Source organism: Panthera tigris, chromosome F2, assembly GCF_018350195.1.
Source record: "Panthera tigris isolate Pti1 chromosome F2, P.tigris_Pti1_mat1.1, whole genome shotgun sequence".
Classification (NCBI taxonomy): domain Eukaryota; kingdom Metazoa; phylum Chordata; class Mammalia; order Carnivora; family Felidae; genus Panthera; species Panthera tigris.
In genome coordinates, this window is record NC_056676.1 from 17572910 (window position 1) to 17593674 (window position 20765).

General features: G+C 40.4%; 1 protein-coding gene across 1 annotated transcript; it reads right to left on the reverse strand.

Annotated features, from left to right (window-relative positions):
- Nucleotides 1-11270: 11270 nt before the first annotated feature.
- On the reverse strand, nt 11271-20150 carry TCF24 (transcription factor 24). Its single transcript, XM_042972863.1, has 3 exons — nt 19778-20150; nt 18757-19169; nt 11271-11680 (listed from the first exon to the last, which is right to left on the reverse strand). Exons 2-3 carry the CDS (start codon nt 19144-19146, stop codon nt 11567-11569), a joined length of 504 nt encoding a protein of 167 aa, XP_042828797.1. The 5' UTR covers nt 19147-19169; nt 19778-20150; the 3' UTR covers nt 11271-11566.
- Between the last annotated feature and the right edge of the window lie 615 nt (nt 20151-20765).

A 20765-nucleotide genomic window follows, 5' to 3' on the forward strand; every position in this document is an offset into this window, starting at 1 on the left:
GTGACTAATGCCCTATAATAAGCTTCTATCTTTTTAAACTAGCTGGAGTGCAATACCTCAACAAAACTCAGACTGATATACCTTCTTTACACCTGTGGTGACCTTGTGACCCAATTCTGGTCAATGAGAAATAAGTAGAAGCCTTGGACCCTGATGAATTTCCAAAGCCATCTTACCAGTCCTGGACTGCCTACCTATGGGTTTCTTTTACATGATAGAATAAAATCCTAATTTATTTAAGCCCCTGTGGTTGGGTCTTTTTTTTTTTTTTTAAGTAGGCTTCACACCCAGTGTGGAGCCCAATGTGGGGCCTGAACTCACGACCCTGCGATCAAGACCGGAGCTGATATCAATTGTTGAACACTTAACTGACTAAGTCACCTGGGCAACTCCTGGTTGGGTCTTTTTTGTTAGCAGCGGCATGCAGCTCCTAACTGATACAGTAAGCATTGAACAATGTGTGCTGTAGTGTTAAAAAAAATATTAGCATAGGGGGCACCTGGGTGGCTCAGTCAGTTAAGTGTCCAGCTTCGGTTCAGGTCATGATCTCGTGGTTCGTGAGTTGGAGCCCCACATCTGGCTCTGTGCTGACAGCTCAGAGCCTGGAGCCTGCTTCAGATTCTTTGTCTCCTCCTCTCTCTCTGCCCCTCTCCCGCTCCTTCTCTGTCTCTCAAAAATAAATAAAATGTTAAAAAAATTAAAAAATATATTAGCATAGTACTAATACTGTATTGTTATAGTATAGTATAATATTAAAAAATGGGCAGAGGACCTGAATAGATGCTTTTCCAAAGAAGACATACAAATGGTCAATAGACACATGAAAAAATGCTCAACATCACTCATCACCAGGAAAATGCAACTCAAAACCACAATGAGATATCACTTTACACTGGTCAGAATGGATAGAATCCAAAACATGAGATACAAAAAGTGTTGGTGAGGATGTGGAGAAAAAGGAACTCTCATGTAGTATTGGAGAGAATGCAAATTGGTGCTGCCACTGTGGAAAACAGTTCCTCAAAAAAAAATGAAAAATAGTAATAGCATGTGACCCATTAATTCCATATTGGGTATTTATCCCAAGAAAATGAAAACATGAATTCAAAAAGATACATGCACCCCTATGTTTATTGCATCATTACTTACAATAGCCAAGATACAATGGAAGCAATGCCAACTGTCCATCCATAGATGAACAGATAATGAAGATGTGGGGTGTGTGTGTGTGTAATACACACACATATATATATACATATATATATATATATATATTTACTATATATATACACACATATATATTTACTATATATATACACATATATATTTATATATATTTATATATATATACACACATATATATTTATATATATTTATATATATATATATATATATACACACACACACACATATATATAGTAAATATATATTTACTTGATTGCAGGGTCGTGAGTTCAGGCCCTACATTGGGCTCCACACTGGGTGTGAAGCCTACTTAAAAAAGAAAAGAAAAAAAAAAAAAGACCCAACCATAGCGGCTTAAATAAATTAGGATTTTATTCTATCATGTAAAAGAAACCCATAGGTAGGCAGTCCAGGACTGGTAAGATGGCTTTGGAAATTCATCAAGGTCCAAGGCTTCTACTTATTTCTCATTGACCAGAATTGGGTCACAAGGTCACCACAGGTGTAAAGAAGGTATATCATATATATATATATATTTACTATATATATATGTGTGTGTGTGTATTTACAATGGAATAATACTCATCCATAAAAAAGAGTGAGATCTTGCCATTTGTGACAACATGGATGGACCCAGAGGGTATAATGTTGAGTGAAATGAGTCAAACAGAAAGATACATACCATATGATTTCAGTCATATGTGACATTTAAGAAAACAAATGACCAAACAAAGAAAAAAGAGACCAAAAAAAAAAAAAACCAAAAAAGAACAACAACCAAAAAAACCAAAAAAACAGGTTTAAACACAGAGAACAAACTGGTGGTTGCCAGAGGGGGAGTGGGTGGGGGCTGGGTGAAATAAGGGGGATTAAGAGTACAGTTATGAGGAGCACTGAGAATGTATAGACTTGTTGAATCATATTGTACACCTGAAGCTAATATAGCACTGTTAATTATACTTCAATAAAAAATAATGAAAAAAATATTTGTGAACCAATCGATTTATGAATAAAGGCACTGAAGCATGAAATACTGTGTGTGTGTGTGTGTGTGTGTGTGTGTGTGTGTGTGCTACAATGTAAAGTGTAAAACAGGAAGTGGTAGAGTAAGGGCAATGATGTAGGTAGGAGTTTCATAGGCCAAGTTAAAGAGTTAGACATCACCTTTTTTTTTTTTTTATTTTGTTTTAATGTTTATTTTTTTTTTGGAGAGACACAGAGTGTGAATGGGGGAGGGGCAGAGAGAGGGAGGCACAGAACCTGAAGCTGGCTCCAGGCTCTGCACCTTATGCACAGAGCCTGACGGGCTGGAACCCACAAACTGTGAGATCAGGACCTGAGCCGAAGTTGGATGCTTAACCAGCCTGAGCCACCCAGGCACCCCATTACCTTTAGATAATAGGGAATCATTAAAGGGATTTGAGCAGGTGTGTTACTTCCTCAGGTTTGCATTTTTGATAGGTTACTTAGGTGTGGCCTAGTACTGCAGGCAATACTGCATTGTTAAATCTACAAATTGCAAGGTAAAAAATGATGAATACTTGCAATAATCTTTTTAGAAGTATTTTATTTATTTTTTAAAATAAGCCACACTCAATGTGGGGCTGGAACTCACGACCCCAACACCAAGAGTCACATGTTGTACTGACTGAGCCACCTATGTGTCCTGCAATAATTATTCTTACATTTGTGAATATAAGTGTATCTTCAGGGAAATTCTTTAATGTGGAATTACTAAGTTGGAGTGTATACACTTAAAATATTGAGAGATATTGCCAAATTGTATTTAAAAGAGCTCACACTCTCAAAAGTGTGCTCCTTTCCTTATCCTCACCAATAGTAGGTATTTTAAATTTGTAGCATTCTTTTTCCCCCCACATTACTCCATTTAATATTATCTTGGAGAGGTGGGTAAAGGCACAAGGATAAATCTAGAGATTTATTTTCATCAAAAACACACATTCCCAAGCATTAGGGCCTGGTTAAAACAAGTTAACTCCAGTATGCCAGAAAAATTAATTAGCATTTACCTTCTGAGTACAGTTAACCATTTCCCCCCAGTTTTATTGATACATGATTGACATATAACATTGTTTAAGGTGTTTATATATATATTGTTTGATAATGTATGTGTTATAATATCTTGATATATGTATGTGTTGTGAAATATTACACAATAAGTTTAGTTAACATCCATCACCTCACATAGTTACACATTTTTTTCTTGTGGTGAGAACTTTTAAGATCTTTCTTAGCAACTTTCAGATATATAATACACTATTGTTAACCATAGTCATCACACTGTATATTATATCTTCAGGACTTATTTGTCTTGTAACTAGATAGTTTGTATCATTCTGATAGGTGAAATGTTGTTCCATTGCTTTTTAAATTTATATATATATATATATGTTTGTTTATTTATTTTGAGAGAGATAGTGCATGGGAGGGGCAGAGAGAGAAAGAGAGAATCCCAAGCAAGCTCTGTACTGTCAGTACAGAGTCCGATGCAGGGCTGGAACTCACAAACCGTGAGATCATGACCTGAGCCAAAACCAAGAGCCAGAAGCTTAACCAACTGAGCGACCCAGGTGATCCCGATTTTACATACTTTTCTACTGAGTTGCTGGTCTTTTTAATTCTTGAGAGCTGATTTTATATAAAGGAAATTTTTACTGTGACTATCTTGTATGTTGTGACTTTCCCCGCCCTGGTTTCCTTTTTGTCTTTTTGCCTTATGTTTTTTTCTTTCATTTTATGAATTTATTTTTATGTACTTTTTTAATTTTTAAAATTTGTTTAAATTCAGGTTAGTTAACACGAATTTATTTTTTATGTAGTCAAAATTATCCATCTTTTCCTTTATGGCTTTTTTTTTGTTTTCATTTTGCTTTGTTTTTGGTATGTGTGTTATGCTTCATCTTACCATCTTTACCCTCCATGTAACTGAGCTAACCAGCCAGAGAAGACATTCCTGACTTCTCTGCTGTCTACATGCACTTTCTCAGCTATTATTTCACATGACCTTTGTGAGCTGAGGGGAACAGGAGGAAAAGGCAAGGGAAATTTATTGAGGGCAAACACTAAGCCAAATGCTTATCACAGTGAAAGATCAGAAGTAAAGAAGGATGTTTTCCAACAGGACTGGGGGTAGGAGACTGGAATACCTGAAGCATCCAGGTAGACAACAGGGCAGGCGGCCCAGAGCAGGTAAGAACCAAACTCTCAGAGCCTGAGTCTGAATCCTGGCTCTGCCACTGACTAGCAGGGCATCCCTGGCCAGCTTCTCATACTCTGAATTTTCCTAATCCATTTACAGAGGTCCATGAATGTCCTCGGTGTCATCACAGTCACTCATTGAGGTGTGTTCTAAACTGGAAGGTAAAAAAAATACAATTACGTTGTAAATTTGTCAATACAAATAGCCAATCTCCATGGTATAAAATGGGTTAAAATGTCCACGCCATGACTTGAGTGTGAAGAAAGTAAGGTAGCTTTCTGTCCTGCATCCAACTTCATCTTCTTCTGGAATCCCCACCCTTGAAGAAAAACATCTGCCGATGTTTTTAAATACTGCAGTTAAATATGCAGTCACATAAATGTTGAGACTCTATCAGGGCTGTTTTCTCCTCTCAGTGGGCTTCTTACCTGCCCTTCCCCTTCAGTCTCTGGTTAGCTTCAGGAAGAAGTTTTGTATCCAAAGGAGGTGGAGGGAGAGACTGCAGCCCCCATGCCTTTCTGTCCTCTGGGTCTAGACCTGATTGACACAGTGCATCTGTTACCTTGGTGTCATGCTGATGTCACTGCTGGGGCCCTGAGTCCTGCTTACAGCCTTCTGTTTTGAGGCCCCCTTAGTCTGCCATCTCCCTGATATCCTGGCATCCTGGCTTCTGCAACTGGCTGCAATATGCCGCCTGCCCTCAGGGTCCCCACTCAGCCATTGCCTCTCACCAGTCTCCGACTGGAATCCAGGGCTCTTCCAGGGGTCTGCAGGCTTCCAGGCTTTACCTAGAGAAGTGTGGTGAGGCCAGCTCTTCTCTCCATATCCTCACTGCCCCACATTTCCTCATTCTACCCACAGCGAATGACACGGGGGAATTACATCTGCCCCTTGGCCTGACCCCTCTATTACCACTTAGCGTAAAACTGTTTCTATGCCTCCAATCTTGGCTCTTAATACATAGAGGGCAACTTTTGGAATTTTGAATTTTATTTTCTCTCTTAATAAAGTTTGAATTTTAGGTCCATTATCTTGCTAGGAATGCTGACTCACTTTTGTGACTTCAAAGGTGTATATAATGACTTCATTCTAGGAGTCTCCCTTTAACCAGAGGTCCTTAATTCAGTGAATAGGGGAGCCTGCAGACTACTGAATCAGGTTAGTACTTAAAAATACAAGATACCTGCCTCTCATTCGTAAACTACTTCATGCCCTAAGGCAATGTAGTCACATAGGTAATCCCCCAACTCACTTCTTAGTAGGAAGTGGGATTTAGGTTTTTATCTAGAATCTATTTCTTTTTCCATCTCTTCTGGCCTCCCCATTCCTCATTTCCTCAAGTTGGACTAGAGGTGGATCTTGAGTAATACGCTCTCTCACCTCTCATTCATTTTTGCAGGAAGCCCTGCTTCAACAAGGGAAGGGAGGGCACTAATGTAATGAGTGTGTATCTCAAGAATGGCCGAAGTCTCGGTGGGGCTTTCATGGGTTGAGGGGGTTGGAAGACTGCACTTACTGTTCGAGTGACGAGAAGTTTCTGTCTCGAGTCAAGCCATTCCCACCACTATCATCACTCTAAACATTGTTCAGCCTCTGGCATTGGCTGTCTGGCCAGAGAGGAAAGTAGAACTACCTTGGCCTAGTCCTTCCTGAGACCCCTTGTGGCTGCTCTCTGGGCCTCAAGTGTGGCACAGCATTAGCAGCTTTTTGTCCTTGTTCTGGTCTTGTCCCAAAGTCAGGTCTCCGTTTGAAGGCAGGCTCTCCTGTATGTCCCAGAATAACACTCTTCCAATCTGATTGGTTCCATGGTGGTACTGGCCTCTTTCTGAAAGGAGGATCTGGAAATAGCTTCCTACTTCCCACCATTCTTCCTTCTCTTGATTCTCCTGTTTCTGCTGTAGCACATCACTTTTTCCACTTGGTTATACCCTACATTTCAAGATGACTCCAGTATAGGAACTTACAATCAGCAAGAGGCACGGATGTACTGCACGCAAAGAAGAAACAATCTGGTGCGGGACTTTTTTTTTCTTTTAAATACAACTTAATTAAAAAAATATATTGATCTGTATGGTAAGCCCCTCTATGTAAAGCACTAAGATACTTTATAATAGGACACATTTAAAATTTCTAAATTGAGTGATTTCAGAACTTACTGGAAAATAAGAATGTTTAAAATAAATTCTTATTTAGACTTTGCACTGACCATAAAAATGGAGACAAGTGATTTAAGTCCATCCCCAGAACTCCCCATGGACATACTTCTTGGTCCTGAGAAGGCAGGAATGCATGAGTTTCTTCAGTAACATCATATGCACAGGAAATGACTATTGACATAATCTTTAAGCCTAACAAGCTTATTCTTCAGTTTATAATTTAAAAGCTTCTGACAGCTGAATGCTATGGTAGTTTATAATGAAAGAGTTTGAGTGATTGAGGTGTATTTCACTGAGCTGGTTTCTCCTATGAGTTGAAACTAAGACTTGTATAAACATAGGAAGGGAAGCCCTTCCCCGGTTTATGTAGTTAGGCAAGAATACTTAATGTCCCATGTTCCCAACCGTGCTGCAGTACCATCTGTGCTGTCCTCAAAGTCTGTGGGAAGCAAATCTATAGGATTTAAGGGCATTATTTTTTCAGTTATAACAGTTTCATACTGTTACCAATATGTAATAGAAATGCATATTAATTTCTTTGAGATCTACAATTTTATAGTTCTCTACTGTTGCTTTTAAAATTTGGGAATCTTAGCTTTTGGATATTTTTATTAAAGTTTATTTACTTATTTTTGAGAGAGACCAAGAGAGACCAAAAAGAGAGAGGGAGAGAGAGAAAGAGAGAACGAGAGAAAGTGGGGGAGGGGCAGAGAAAGAGAATCCCAAGCAGGCTCTGTACTATTAGCATGGAGCCTGATGTGGGGCTTGAACTCACGAACCAGGAGATCATGACCTGAGCCGAAACTAAGAGTTGGATGTTCAACGGATTGAGCCACCGAGGCACCCCTGGATATTTTTAAAGTCACAATAAGAACAAAAACAAAACTAAAAGATCTAAAGTGTGTACCATGGAGAAAGGTAGAAATAGTACCCTACTAGTTTTAAGTTATTTGGGAATCTGTAGATGTCACATCCTCCAGCAATGATTTAAAAAAAAGAATCTGTTACCAGATTAAAATAGAATCTGCCAATGCTTGAAGAGTTCAAGTTCGTATCTTTTCAAATACAATATGATTGATATAATCTGCAATAACCTATATAGGGTTAGGAAAGAGTATTTAGATTAAGCCATCCTCTCAAAGTAAGATAGTTAATATATAAGTTTGGATCATAGTCTGTTGTGATTTATAATTTCTTCCCCCCTCCAGCTAAGAATACAATTTTATGTGGAGCCAACAAGCAAGCTTATAATTATGCCAAATACAATTCATGTGTTGATTTTTAAGGGGATCATGTAGGCCACTGCAGAAATGTTTTTTCTGCATTGGCTTATTTCCTCAGAATGGCACTATAATTAATATACCAGGGGTTAAAGAAAAAGATTAAATCATGTGCTGGAAAAATATATAGAGAATTACCTCTGTCCAATAGAAAAGAGAGAGAGAGAGAGAGAGAGATCTTACTGGAGCCTGAATACTTTTTCTTTTCTTGACAATAACTGGTTAGTTGCTTTCATGAATATCAAATGAGGACCCATGAGAGAAAGTGAAATTATTGAATAATTTAATCTAAAAAGCAATTTCAACTAAAATAATGACATAATTTCAGCAAGGTCAATCAGCATTTCTTTTCTTTTTGCACAGCTTCTTCTATGTTTAAATAAAGTCCCCATGAATAGATAAGAAAACCACTATTTAAGATATCGATAATTGCAGATTGAAGTAGTTGGCCAAATAAACCTTATAAACATGCAAAACCACTCTTTACTAACAGGTAACATAGATTCCCTCACCCTTACTCTGTATCCCCAAACACCCTTTTCCATTGTAGGACTTTTACTTTCCACATTATCCCTTTTATTATTAAGTTCTGATTTTTAAAATGGGTATGTATATACTTTTAATGTAACTACTGATGCATAACTGCCATATGATAAACTGCACTGTACTTTTATAATCGGAAAAAGAATATTTTTAAAGTCTGTTGGAACTGGTTATACTTCTAAAAAGATACTTCCCTATCCTCTAAAATTTTCATTACAGAGGAATTTAAATGTATGTCATATTGCTGAGAGCTGAGTGAAATGACAGAAATTTAACCTAGGATTTTCCTTGCAGACGATGGAATACTACTGTGATCCAAATATACCCCATCCCCAGTCCTCATATATACTCTGTTAAGGAGAGCACAGTGAAGAATCTAATGCCAAATAGTTATCTACTAGAAATATTTAAAATGTACCTTAAGTACCTTAAATATTTGTTAAATGTCCACAGAGACAGATGCAAATTTAACAGACTAAATTAATTTTCCAAGTAATGCTTTATTTTAGTAATACCCTTATCCCGACCATGCACCATTAAGTAAAACAGCATGCTCCTTTGAACCTTTGGGTGAAAGTATGCAATTTCTCCCTTGAGATTTTCCAGCCTACCAAAAGTTGTTAGCATATTTAGCAATTTAATGAAATGTTATGTGAACCTATGACAGAAATATACTTCTTTGGCATTAAAACATTTTTTTGTAAGTGGACAAGAGGAAATAAAAAGTAATAATGTTAAAGGCGAAGCTTAACTATTTAACAGGATGAATTCAACAGAAGTCATTATTTTCCCCCAATTAAATGTTTTAACAACTGTAGCCAAATAGATTATTATTATTATTAGCAATGAAACCATTTTTCTGAAATTCTTGCTATCATATGTAGTATTTAGAGTTCAGTTTCGGGTAACTATAAAGAAGTTTGATTTCCTTCCTTAAAAGATTATTCTTAGCACTTTTTTTTTTTTTTATTTAGTTTTGGGACAGAGAGAGACAGAGCATGAACGGGGGAGGGGCAGAGAGAGAGGGAGACACAGAACCGGAAACAGGCTCCAGGCTCCAAGCCATCAGCCCAGAGCCTGACGCGGGGCTCGAACTCACGGACCGCGAGATCGTGACCTGGCTGAAGTCGGACGCTTAACCGACTGCGCCACCCAGGCGCCCCTCTTAGCACTTTTTATGGCAATAACTTATAATAGTGAATGGCTAAATTCATATCTCATTTTACATTTTATTCCTTTCAATGTTATATGAGTGGGTAAATATATTCACAAATATTTAAGTATGTAAACATCTTTGCTACATATTTATATGTAGAAAGTTTTTATTATATGCTTCCTCTTTTAAAGACATGCTTTGGTCACATTACAAGGAGTATTCACATTAAAGTAATGAAAATGACAAACTATCAGGTATGAGCTATGTTCAGCTGAATCAACTGAATGACAGTTTTTGCCTTCAAATGGTCTTTCACATCATTTCACTGCCAAAAGCTAGAAGAAAACTGAGGCAAGGAGAAAATAAAATGGTGGTCAACAGCTATACTAATCCAACTAAGTCCATAAATCCATTAATATACCTTTCTATTTGCTAATCTTGGATCAAATTCAGTTACTTTAACACTGGGTTATTTAGAAATAAATGAACTTTACAGTTGGAAAGTGGAATAGTAAGGACTGAGGAGAAAAAGAAGAAAGGGAGTTAAGACATAAGAGACTGATGATTTTTTAAATCTGTATTACACCCTATTTTGAGATTCAGTGTGTTCCCCGACAAACATTCCTACTTTCTGGCTCTGACCCTCAAGCTTCTGCTGAAAACCGAAACTGGTGCAATCAGGCAGAACAGCAGCTCCCTGGGCACTTGGTGTGTAGTGTGGTGGGAGAGGCCCATAGCAGGGCACCTTCCTGTTGTAGGTTAAATTGGGGCAGATTCAGTGGGGTCTGCTCTGGCCTGATTTATCTCAAGGTAGTCACTCTGTGTCCTCAGACTCTCTCAAGGTGCAGATCAGTGCCAGAATTCCCAAATCAGACAGGTTTTTTCCTATTTCTTCTTTTTTTTTAAATTTTTAAATGTTTATTTATTTTTGAGAGACAGAGCCTGAGTGATGGAGGAGGCAGAGAGGGAGGGAGACACAGAATCCAAAGCAGGCTCCAGGTTCTGAGCTTGACAGCACAGAGCCGGATGCTGGGCTTGAACTCATGAATGGCGAGATCATGACCTGAGAAGTCAGACGCTTAACTAAGCCACCCAGGCACCCCAGTTTTTTCATATTTCGTAATGGCCAAGTAGGTAGATTGTGAACGGCAATTGACAAGGGAGAGAAGGAGCCTAGCCAAAGCAGTGACTGTCAAGGGTCATGGGCGCTCACTTGAAGCCCCTGACAGGCTTGGCTCTCTGTAAGATGGCTGCAGCTGCACCTGCTCATCTAGCCCAGGACCTGAACACGGGTGGGATGGAGGTGAAGTAACCAGGGAGGAGGGTGACAAACCCTCTGCCCAGTGACACTTATCTGCTATTCACACTGGGCTGCAGGGATTCCCAAAGCCTTCCACAATTTGGAAACATAGTAAGATATTTAACAGTCATTTAGGAAGGTGGCCAAGCCCTGTCCAATACAGCAAACTATTCTAATACTCCAAGTTTTCTAAGAGGGAAAAATAACTAATTATAGAAGTTACTGCAACTTCATATTATCTCAACAATCTTTTCACACGTATTTAGCTAAAACTGGATAAATGATCTCGTGCTTTCCAACTGAAATGGCTTCTTAGACCAACTTTAAGCACAAACTGGTTTTCACAAAGATGGAATACTGGTGTCAAGACTATTAAGATATCAGCTTCTCAGTGTGTACTAGGTATACTACAGAAAACATGTACAGTCTCTGGATACATACACAATTCTTCGATTTTGGTGTTTTTCTTTTTTCCAATAGTTTTTCTTACAGTATTCAGTAGTGACTATCTCTCACAATGAATAGATAAGCTGGGTGTTTTGTCCAAGACCAATTATTTAAATCCACATGTATATAGATTAGACAGATAAATCTGAACTTCCAACCATGGATTCACATGTGAACTTTCAGGAATGATGTTTGTTATGTCTGATGTAATAAATATAGAATTACTTCCTACTATTTAAAAATGACGCCACTTTCTACCAGCACCCATCAGAGGAGAGCCTAAGGCTGTGAGTCTGTTGTAGTACTGCCATGATTTGCTCTTTCTCCAGACACAGAATGCTTCAGAAACTGACCAGTAGCACCAATGTATAATCTTGATCGCATGGGCCATTTCTGAAAAAGAATATTTAAACAAGAATCCAAAAGTTAGTATCTATGACAGATATGCCTGTAATAGTAGTACTAAAAATTCCAATGTCTCAAGACAAATACAATATCATGATGTTTGTAACAACTGTAATTGTGAAATCTAAGGAACAACATGAAAAAAATGTTTATTAATACTAATAATAAAAGTAAAAATAGGGGCACTTGGGTGGCTTAGTTGGTTAAGTGTCCGACTTTGGCTTGGGTCATGATCTCACTGGTTGTGAGTTCAAACCCTGTATTGGGCTCTGTGCTGACAGCATGGAACCTGTTTGGGATTCTCTATCTCCTTCTCTCTCTGCCTCTCCCCTGCTCATACACACTCTCTCTCTCAAAAATAAATGAACCTTAGGGGCACCTGGGTGGCTCAGTTGGTTAAACACCCGACTTTGGCTCAGGTCATGATCTGACAGTTCGTGAGTTCCAGCCCCGTTAGGCTCTGTGCTGACAGCTCAGATCCTGGAGCCTACTTTAAATTTTTTTTTTTTTTTTTTAGCGTTTAATCATTTTTGAGACAGAGAGAGACAAAGCATGAACGGGGGAGGGTCAGAGAGAGGGAGACACAGAATCCGAAACAGACTCCAGGCTCTGAGCTGTCAGCACAGAGCCCGACGCGGGGCTTGAACTCACGGACCGCGAGATCATGACCTGGGCCGAAGTCGGCCGCCCAACCGACTGAGCTACCCAGGCGCCCCGACCTGGAGCCTACTTTAGATTGTGTCTCCCTCTCTCTCTCAAAAATAAGTAAATATTAAAAAAGAATAAAAATAAACATTAAAGAAAGTAAAAATATACCAAGACTTTGACTATAATTGTATAAATATAATACATGTGCATGTGGACAAGAACTGCAAGAAATTAGAGAGAATGATAATAGTTAAGTGTAGGAAAATCTATCTATCAATAATGTTTTAATTTAAAACTAAACCTAGGGGTACCTGGGTGGTTTAGTCGGTTAAGTGTCTGCTTCTTGATTTCGGCTCAGGTCACAACCTCACGGTTTCGAATCCTACATCAGACTCTACACTGTCAGCCTCTGTCTGTCTGCCCCTCCCCCACTCACACTCTGTCTCAAAATAAACTTAGAAAAATTAAAAAAAAAACAAAACAAAAACTAAACCTAAAGCAAGATAAAGCCTAAAACAAGATTCCTGGTTTTAAAGATATTTTAAAAAGTAATACGTGGTATGTATTATATGTCTCCACTTGTCACAGAACTATAATGAAAAGTGACTAATTCAACTATCTAAACATTTAATCTAGCTAAAAGAGCATCTCAAAGTCATAAATATTAGAATATTTGGTGTTATATAAATATAACATCCAAAATAAATGTCTGGATGTAGCGGCATCATATAGCACTAATCTCTCAGTAGTTATCACATTTGTATTTTGATTGCAACTTTTCTAAATTCACTTTAAACATGTACTTCTCAAAAATAATATAACTTGGGGCGTCTGGGTGGCTCAGTCGGTTAAACATCTGATTTCAGCTCAGGTCATGATCTCATGGTTTGTGGGTTCAAGCCTGCGTCAGGCTCTGTGTGGACAGCTCAGAGCCTGGAGCCTGCTTCAGATTCTGTGTCTCCCTCTCTCTCTCTGCCTCACCCCAGCTTGTGCTTCTCTCTCTCTTTCAAAACTAAATAAACATTTAAAAAATTAACATAACTTATTGCCAAATAGACATGATGATGAAAAAATGTATTACATAAGTAGTACTTTCAGAATTTGGGGGGGGTGGTCTGGTAGTCAGTTTTGTAATAGGTCCTTGGAATACTAATCAGAGAAATAGTATTTTTAATTTTTTTAGTGTTTATTTATTTTTGAGGGAGAGAGTGAGACAGGCACAAGTTGGGGAGGGGCAGAGAGAGAGAGAGAGACAGGATCTGAAGCAGTATCCAGGCTCTGAGCTATCAGCACAGAGCCCTACACAGGGCTCAATGTCACTAAATGTGAGAACATGACCTGAGCCAGAGTCTGCCGCTTAACCAACTGAGCCACCCAGGTGCCCCAAGAAATACTACTTTTATACAAAGAGAAAAGTCTTTAGACTAATAAAGTGTAACTCCCAAAGGTCAGCAATGGGATCCCACACTTTCTAGGGAGTAAATGCTGACATGAGCAGCAGGTTATTTTTATCACTGAACATTTACAGGCAGACTGCTGGTTACAAGCACCATGAAATGTTCTTAAATGCCTGACAGATGATCTGCAGTGTTCAAATAGAAATACAATTATTAACAAGGCAAAGACCATAAGAGCTTCTGATTCTAAACCCAAGCTTCGTATTAAAATTACATGGGGAGCTTTAAAAAAGACTGATGACCAAGTCACACACCAGACCAATGAAATCAGAATGGACCTCTTTTTGCAGAAGTTGAGTGTAAGGTACTTCTGAGTATAGTTACTTTCACCTAAACTGGCATTCCAGATGTAAAATGTAGCTATAAGGGATAGTAAGTGCGCATGTGATATAATCCAGGAGTTTCTGTCCTTAACAACCAACAAAAGTCCTATTTTTATGCCTCCATATATGATAAGTGAATTTGCTCTCATGCAGTTCAGGTCCATTTTAGAGTCCTAAATTCAGATTATTCTGGCTGGAAATCTATACTTTAAATACGGATAAAACGTAAAATTTGTGTTACTTAGAATTAAAAATGGCCTACTCCTATAGAATCTTCCTATAAATAACCTTACATTTTACATTTGATACAGTAATAAGACTGGCAGTGTGCTACTTATTTTTGCAACTCCATTTCAGGTTTTTTTTTTTTTTTTAATATATATTTATTTTGAGAGAGCCTGAAAGAGCGCATGTGGATGTATGCAAGTGGGGGGAGGGGCAGAGAGACAGAATCCCAAGCACACAAACTGTGAAATCATGACCTGAGCAGAAATCAAGAGCTCAACCAACTGAGCCACCCAGGTGCCCCTTCAGGTTTGTTGTTTTAAATCACAGATGTGCATTCTTATATGTTCTGGGTGTATCACTGGTCCTGTCCTTGGGATTCTTGCCATGGATTCATAACATGAAGTGTTTTAGAAACTAGTCTGGGGTTTTTCTGATAGGTCAGGACCTGACATTGTTAGGTCAGATTCAAGTCCTGCCTTATACTGAAGAACACTGTGCCACAGTGCTATGGACTGTTTGTGTCCCTGCCCCCTAACCCCCAAAATTCTTATGTTGATTCTCTAACCTCCAACATGATGGTATTTTGTGGAGGTAATTAGGGCCAAATGAGGTTAAAAGGGTGGGTCCTTCATGATAGATTAGTGACCTTTTGAGGAAGAGAAAGTTTCTCTCTTCTGAAAAAGAGCAAAGTTGCCAAACTTTAAGATAGGAAGAGAACTCTCACCAGGAACTCAATTGGCCAGCACCTTTATCCTAGGCTTCCCAGACTCCAGAATTGTGAGAAAATAAATTTCTATTTTTTAAGCCTCTCAGCCTATAGTATTTTGTTATTGCTGCCCGAGCAGACTAACCCATGTAGTGAATAGTGTAGGGCTGAAATCATCAATTTCAAGTGTAAAATTTTTGGCATATTATAAACCTGTGCCTCTCAATCTTTTAAATTCCTGCCTCATATTCATGAGCATAAAGATCTCATGCTTAAAGTTCACATGTAATTTGAGTATTCCGTATGAATTAAATATATTTAAAAGCAAATAAAATAAACATACTACTGAATGCTCCCTGATATTTCTGATATGTGCTACCTGGGTCCTACTGTATTCAGAATCACTCTAAATCATGCAACCAAATGTGGAGACAAATGAAGGGGAGACATAGGTAATTAATGAAGAAAGTTAACGTATATGTCAATTTTGGGGATGCCTGGCTGGCTCAGTCAGAGGAGTGTGTGACTCTTTTTAAAAATATATGTTTTTAATGTTTATTCATTTTGAGAGAGAAAGAGAGCACAAGCAGGGGAGGTGCAGAGAGAGAGGGAGAGAGAGAGTATCAAGCAGGTTCCGCACTGTCAGTGCAGAACCCAATGTGGGGCTCAAGCTCACTAACTGTGAGATCATGACCTGAGCCAAAATCAAGAGTCGGACACAACCGACTGAGCCACCCAGGCGCCCCCAGGAGTATGTGACTCTTAACCTCAGGGTCAGGAGTTCAAGCCTCACATTGGGTGTAGAGATTACTAAAAATAAACTTAAAAAAATGCATATGTGGATTTTTGCCTCATTTTTCATGAACTTAATAAAACTTTCTATTTTAAGAACTTTTGATTTTGAAAAAGGCTTCTAATGATTTTATTCAACTGAATTTACTGTACACATATAGTTTTAAGAGTCAGAAATAAAATGTAAATAAAATATCAATCTGCATGTCAGCGTCATGCCAAAAAAGCCAGTTGATGGACTTACATTTCACTTTTCAATGGTCTGTTTTAACATTGTGTAGATTAACACAATTCTGACCTCTACTTTACCTAATAAAATTTATTTGAAACCATGTTGTTTCATTAGGCTTAGAACAATCTAAGTAAACTCATACAATTAACCGAATTAAACCTGAAAACCTTAAAAATGCACTCTTGGATTTTGGAGTTAAATGACCCAATGACAAAACTTTGTATTTATTTTTTAAATTATTTTATATGTATAATATCAACAATGAGTCTCCAGGGGTAATGCAATGAATAAAGACATTTGTACTTTTCTCCCGATATCAGAATCTGAAATATATCCCTCTTCCTTTGGAGGATCATTTCATTTTGGTACACTCATGCTGATCAAATTGCTCACATCCCAAAAGGATGAAAACTGCTCTTTTAGGCTATGCCCCAGGACCCCATTCACTTAAACTTTCCAGTTTCATTTGAGATACTCTTAAGGTAAATCTCCCACAATGCTAACCCCAATACTGATAATAAGGACTGATGACTCAAAATCATGGCCTTTAAATATTTGTTAACAGATCTTTAATCATCAAAGACATAGTAATACTATGGTGTAAGGCAGAATCTTGGAACATTTTTTTAACTAAGGGTTACAATACCCTTAGTTAACCAAAAAGTACAAATAATCAGAATATTTTTATTCCTTTTGCATAAGATTAATCAAAGATAGACTTAATACTTAAGCATATACATATAATGTGTTACAGGTGGTTTCAATTATGTGTATGAAACCTCTTTACTCCAAACCTCTGCAGCACATGGTTATAAGTCTCTTATAGCACACAGAACATTATCCCTTACAGACTGTTGCTTTATTTTTGTCTTTGTCTTTATTATATGTTCATTTAGGGCAGAGATTGAGTCTTATTCTTAATTGTATTCAATCTCCTAACAATGCTTTGCACACAGTAGACACTCAGTAGATAATTTTAATACAGACTAGTCGCTTGTTCAACCATCATCAATTTCATTTTAAAGAGGTAATCCTTGGCCTTGTTTTATTATCCCTAGAATTGTCTTTTAAAATCAAAATAATTGGTCCAAGGACAAATGAGATTTAATTTTTTAAAAAGAATTGTAAAGCTACAAAAACATTTGGTACCTGAAAAAACAACTACAAAAAAACTCTTGTTAAGCTTATTGTTACATGAAAATTATTAATAGTATTCATTCAAAAAGATACTTACAAGAAACGAAGGTGAAAACAATTTGAATCGTATCTCCCACAGAGACATTTAACAGATGTTTTCTGTATTAAAGTCTATTTAATGTTGAACTTTTTTAGAGTATATGGAAAATGTCAAGCCAAAAGAAATCTAATATTAATGATACATTTGAATATCAATCCAAAGCAGACTGTAGTGAAAAACCCCTAATTATTAGTGAATGACTTTTCAGCAGAGATTATATTATATCACAAAACAAGGTCTATCATAATCATAAATAAGTGATATTCCAAATTTCTATATTTGAAATAATTTGAACCTAACATCATGTTGATTATATTTGTGAACCTGAACTTCACATAGTTTTAAGTAGAGTTAATATTAGTGTACTTTACCACATTTCAATGATGATTATTCAATACTTTACTGAACACTGACATGCTTAGGCCAAGTTCTAATCTTGTATTTGTGTGTGTGTGTGTGGCAAAATGTAGAACCAAAAATTCAAAAATTTAGGTTTAGAGAAAACAGGGAAGATGATGTATCTTGAACAAAGCCAGATGAATGCTGGATTTCAAGACAATCAAATCTAGGCGAAAAGGATGATGCAAAGTCTAAATACTGCAATACAGGTAATAAACCATAACTGTATACACTATATTAAATAAAAACCCTATTTTATCTATATGTAATGTAAAAAATTATACAAAGCATTCTGCGGGCTAATTTTGCACATTACAGAATTTGAATATAGTACTCAGTTTGATTAACATATGCCAATCTATTGTGAAAATTACATAAACAATTATTGTTTTTTTAACATTCTAGGTAACTGTCTAATCCATGATAATTAACCTTTATTAAAAGGGACTGAAAATTTACTCTATAGGATGGCAGACCGGTTTCATTTTGTTCTTACCAGTTTTACAAAAAATTTTAAACAGTGATTTCCTGGATTATTTAAAGGGCGATAATTCCATCACCCCCGTTTGAACGAAGCTTTTCAAACATTTGATAAAAACCACAATGGAAATGTAATTATGTGAATTAAAAACACTTAAAAACTCTCAAAGGCTCATAACTGTAACTCTTGATTCTAAAAACCACCAAAACTTGCCAACCAAACACCCTGCCAGGCACCCCTGAGAAACTTTCCATTTAGGAAAGGCATTGCATAGGCTGCATCCTATGAAGAGGCGCGATACACCCCTCCCAAAGCCACCTCGGGTTTAAATTCACTACCTGCCAACGATTATGACCTGCCAACAGTTATGGAGTAGCCTTTTGCAGTGGGGACGTCGCTACCTGGGCGCTGGTGGGCCAAGATCGATCTCCAGGTCAGTTCTCCGCCTCACCCCGAGCGAAGAGTGAGAGTTCGGTGGCATCAGCCCAGGCGATGGCCGACACTGAGGGTTAAGGTGCCCTGCTCCCCGCCCTGGCTCCGCAGGGCGCCCTGCCTGCCTACCTTGACAGGGTGTAGGTAGCCGTCGCCGCGCAGGGCGCCCAGCCCGGGGTCTGCCGGCGCCTCGGCGTCGTCCTGCAAGCTGCGGGTGAGGTGGGCAATGTAGGTAGTGGCCAGCAGCAGCACGTCCAGCTTGGACAGCTTGGTGTCCGGCGGCACCGACGGCAGCGTGCGCTGCAGCTCTAGGAAGGCGTGCCGCAGAGTCTGCACGCGGCTTCGCTCCCGCGCAGCGTTCGCTGCTGCCGGCCGCCCGCCCCCCAGGCGCGCACCGCCGCCGGGGCCCGCCGGTCCTGCCCCTGCCCGGCCGGGGCTCGAGTCGCGGGTGGCTGCAACCGCCGGCGCGGTCTCGTTCCTAGCGATCAGGGGGCTGCCTGCGGGGCCGTCGCGGTCCATGGCGGCTTCCTGAGCTGCGTGCCCTGCAAAGGACCCAAGGCGCGGTGAGGCCCGGCGCTGGTCGGGCTTAAACCGGAGAAGCGCAGGCCTCTCGCCTCAGCTGCACTACGGGCCAACGACGTGGCTGGGGCGTTCTCAGAGATGAGGCTGTTTTGACTGGGGCGTGTTTGCCTCCCCGCGTCTGAGGAGAGTTGTGGGGCCTGACAGTTCCTGGGCTTAGAGGGCTAAAGAGGGGCGCGGTGCCGGCTTTACTTTTCACGGACAAATTAAATGGAAGGGCTATTCTACCGAGGAAGGAGGATCTCGGAAGCAGAGCTCCGGTTCGTAACTTGTTTGCACTTCTGGAACCTTGTGCGCCAGCCCCGCAGGAAACAGGGTGCAGGTCATTCTCGCGGAGCGCAGCGGGTAGCCCCGGGCCATCTCACGGCCGTCAGTGCTCACGCGGGTAGTCCTCGCACCATTCGCTCTCGAGGCCAGGGATCCCGGGGGGGGGGGGGTGACTGCAGGAGCTCATTCTAATTTCTACGGGAGGAGACGGGGACCCTGACCTCACCTTGTACTAAGGCACCCGCTACCCCTCTGAAACCTGGGGACCAAGCGTCGCGACGGGGGGTCGAACCGAAATCCTCACCTTTCCTGGAGCGGCAGTGCAGGGCTCGGCTCTGCTGCGCGAGCGGGCGAGGAGCGTCGAGCTGGGTCTGCGTGGCCAGGGCCGCCACAGGTCACTCCATCCTCGTCTAGCCGAAGTCTACAGCCGCTTCCAGCCCCTGCTGGGCGCGTCTTTTATACAGGCGCCCCCGTGGCCAGGCGTGTGTGGGCCAGACTTGATGTCAGGCGGAAGAGCAGTACCGGGCGAGGTTCGCGCCCACCTGAGGGGCTCTGCCCGGAGCTGAGAGTCATTAATCAAACAGTCCGGCGGGGCGGGGCTATAGGGGGCGGGGCTTCCGCCTGGCCCCGCCCTCGCCCCCGTCGCGGTTCACTTTGAGGCGAGCCTGCACGCCCTGCCTGTCGAGCGTCCGCGGTGTTGAAGGCCCCCTGAGTTACTGCGCCTCGCCGCGGTTCTTCAGCCCCGGACCCAATCTGAGCGAGGGCGCCTCTTAGGCAGACGCAGAGCTGAGGCGGGAACCCTGGCGTTTTGTGGAGAGTGACTTTTAATTTTCTGAGGAAATGTGAAGTGTGCCGTTGCCATGCGCTAACCTATTATTCTACCACCAAGGTAAATGTTTCGTGTGCCCTAATTACTTAAAGCACCTCCACCTCTGTAGTTCGTGACTAGTTTATTGAGCCGCTCAGAGATAATGCTCCCACTGTGGTACTTGAAGTTCCTCAGACCAGTGTAAATGGCCCTGGGATCGCGGTCGCTTCTCCCCGGGGGCGCGGACCGTTGTGGGCTGCCTCCGTAGCAAACGCCGGGCCCCGGTTTTTTCCCTTCTTTTTTTGACCTAAAATTGGTCCTGGCTCCGCCCCCCTGCGGGGAACTCTCCTGAGAAGTCCTGCACTTGGGAAGACCCGCGGGAAGCGTGGTCCTCGGGCTGTGCGATGAGGCGCTCCAGCCAAGGCTCTTTTAGAATGCTGGCTCTGCGCCTTGGCCTCTTCCGAGCCGGCCTGGGAGGCGCTGG

Bases quoted from the DNA above. Each gene is read 5' to 3' on its own strand.
- TCF24 (XM_042972863.1), bottom strand. From the start codon at position 19,146: ATGGACCGCGACGGCCCCGCAGGCAGCCCCCTGATCGCTAGGAACGAG. The intron at 11,681-18,756 runs GTAGGCAGGCAG...ATTCTTTTTCAG, and splicing joins GCTACCTACACCCTGTCAAG to AAATGGCCCATGCGATCAAG.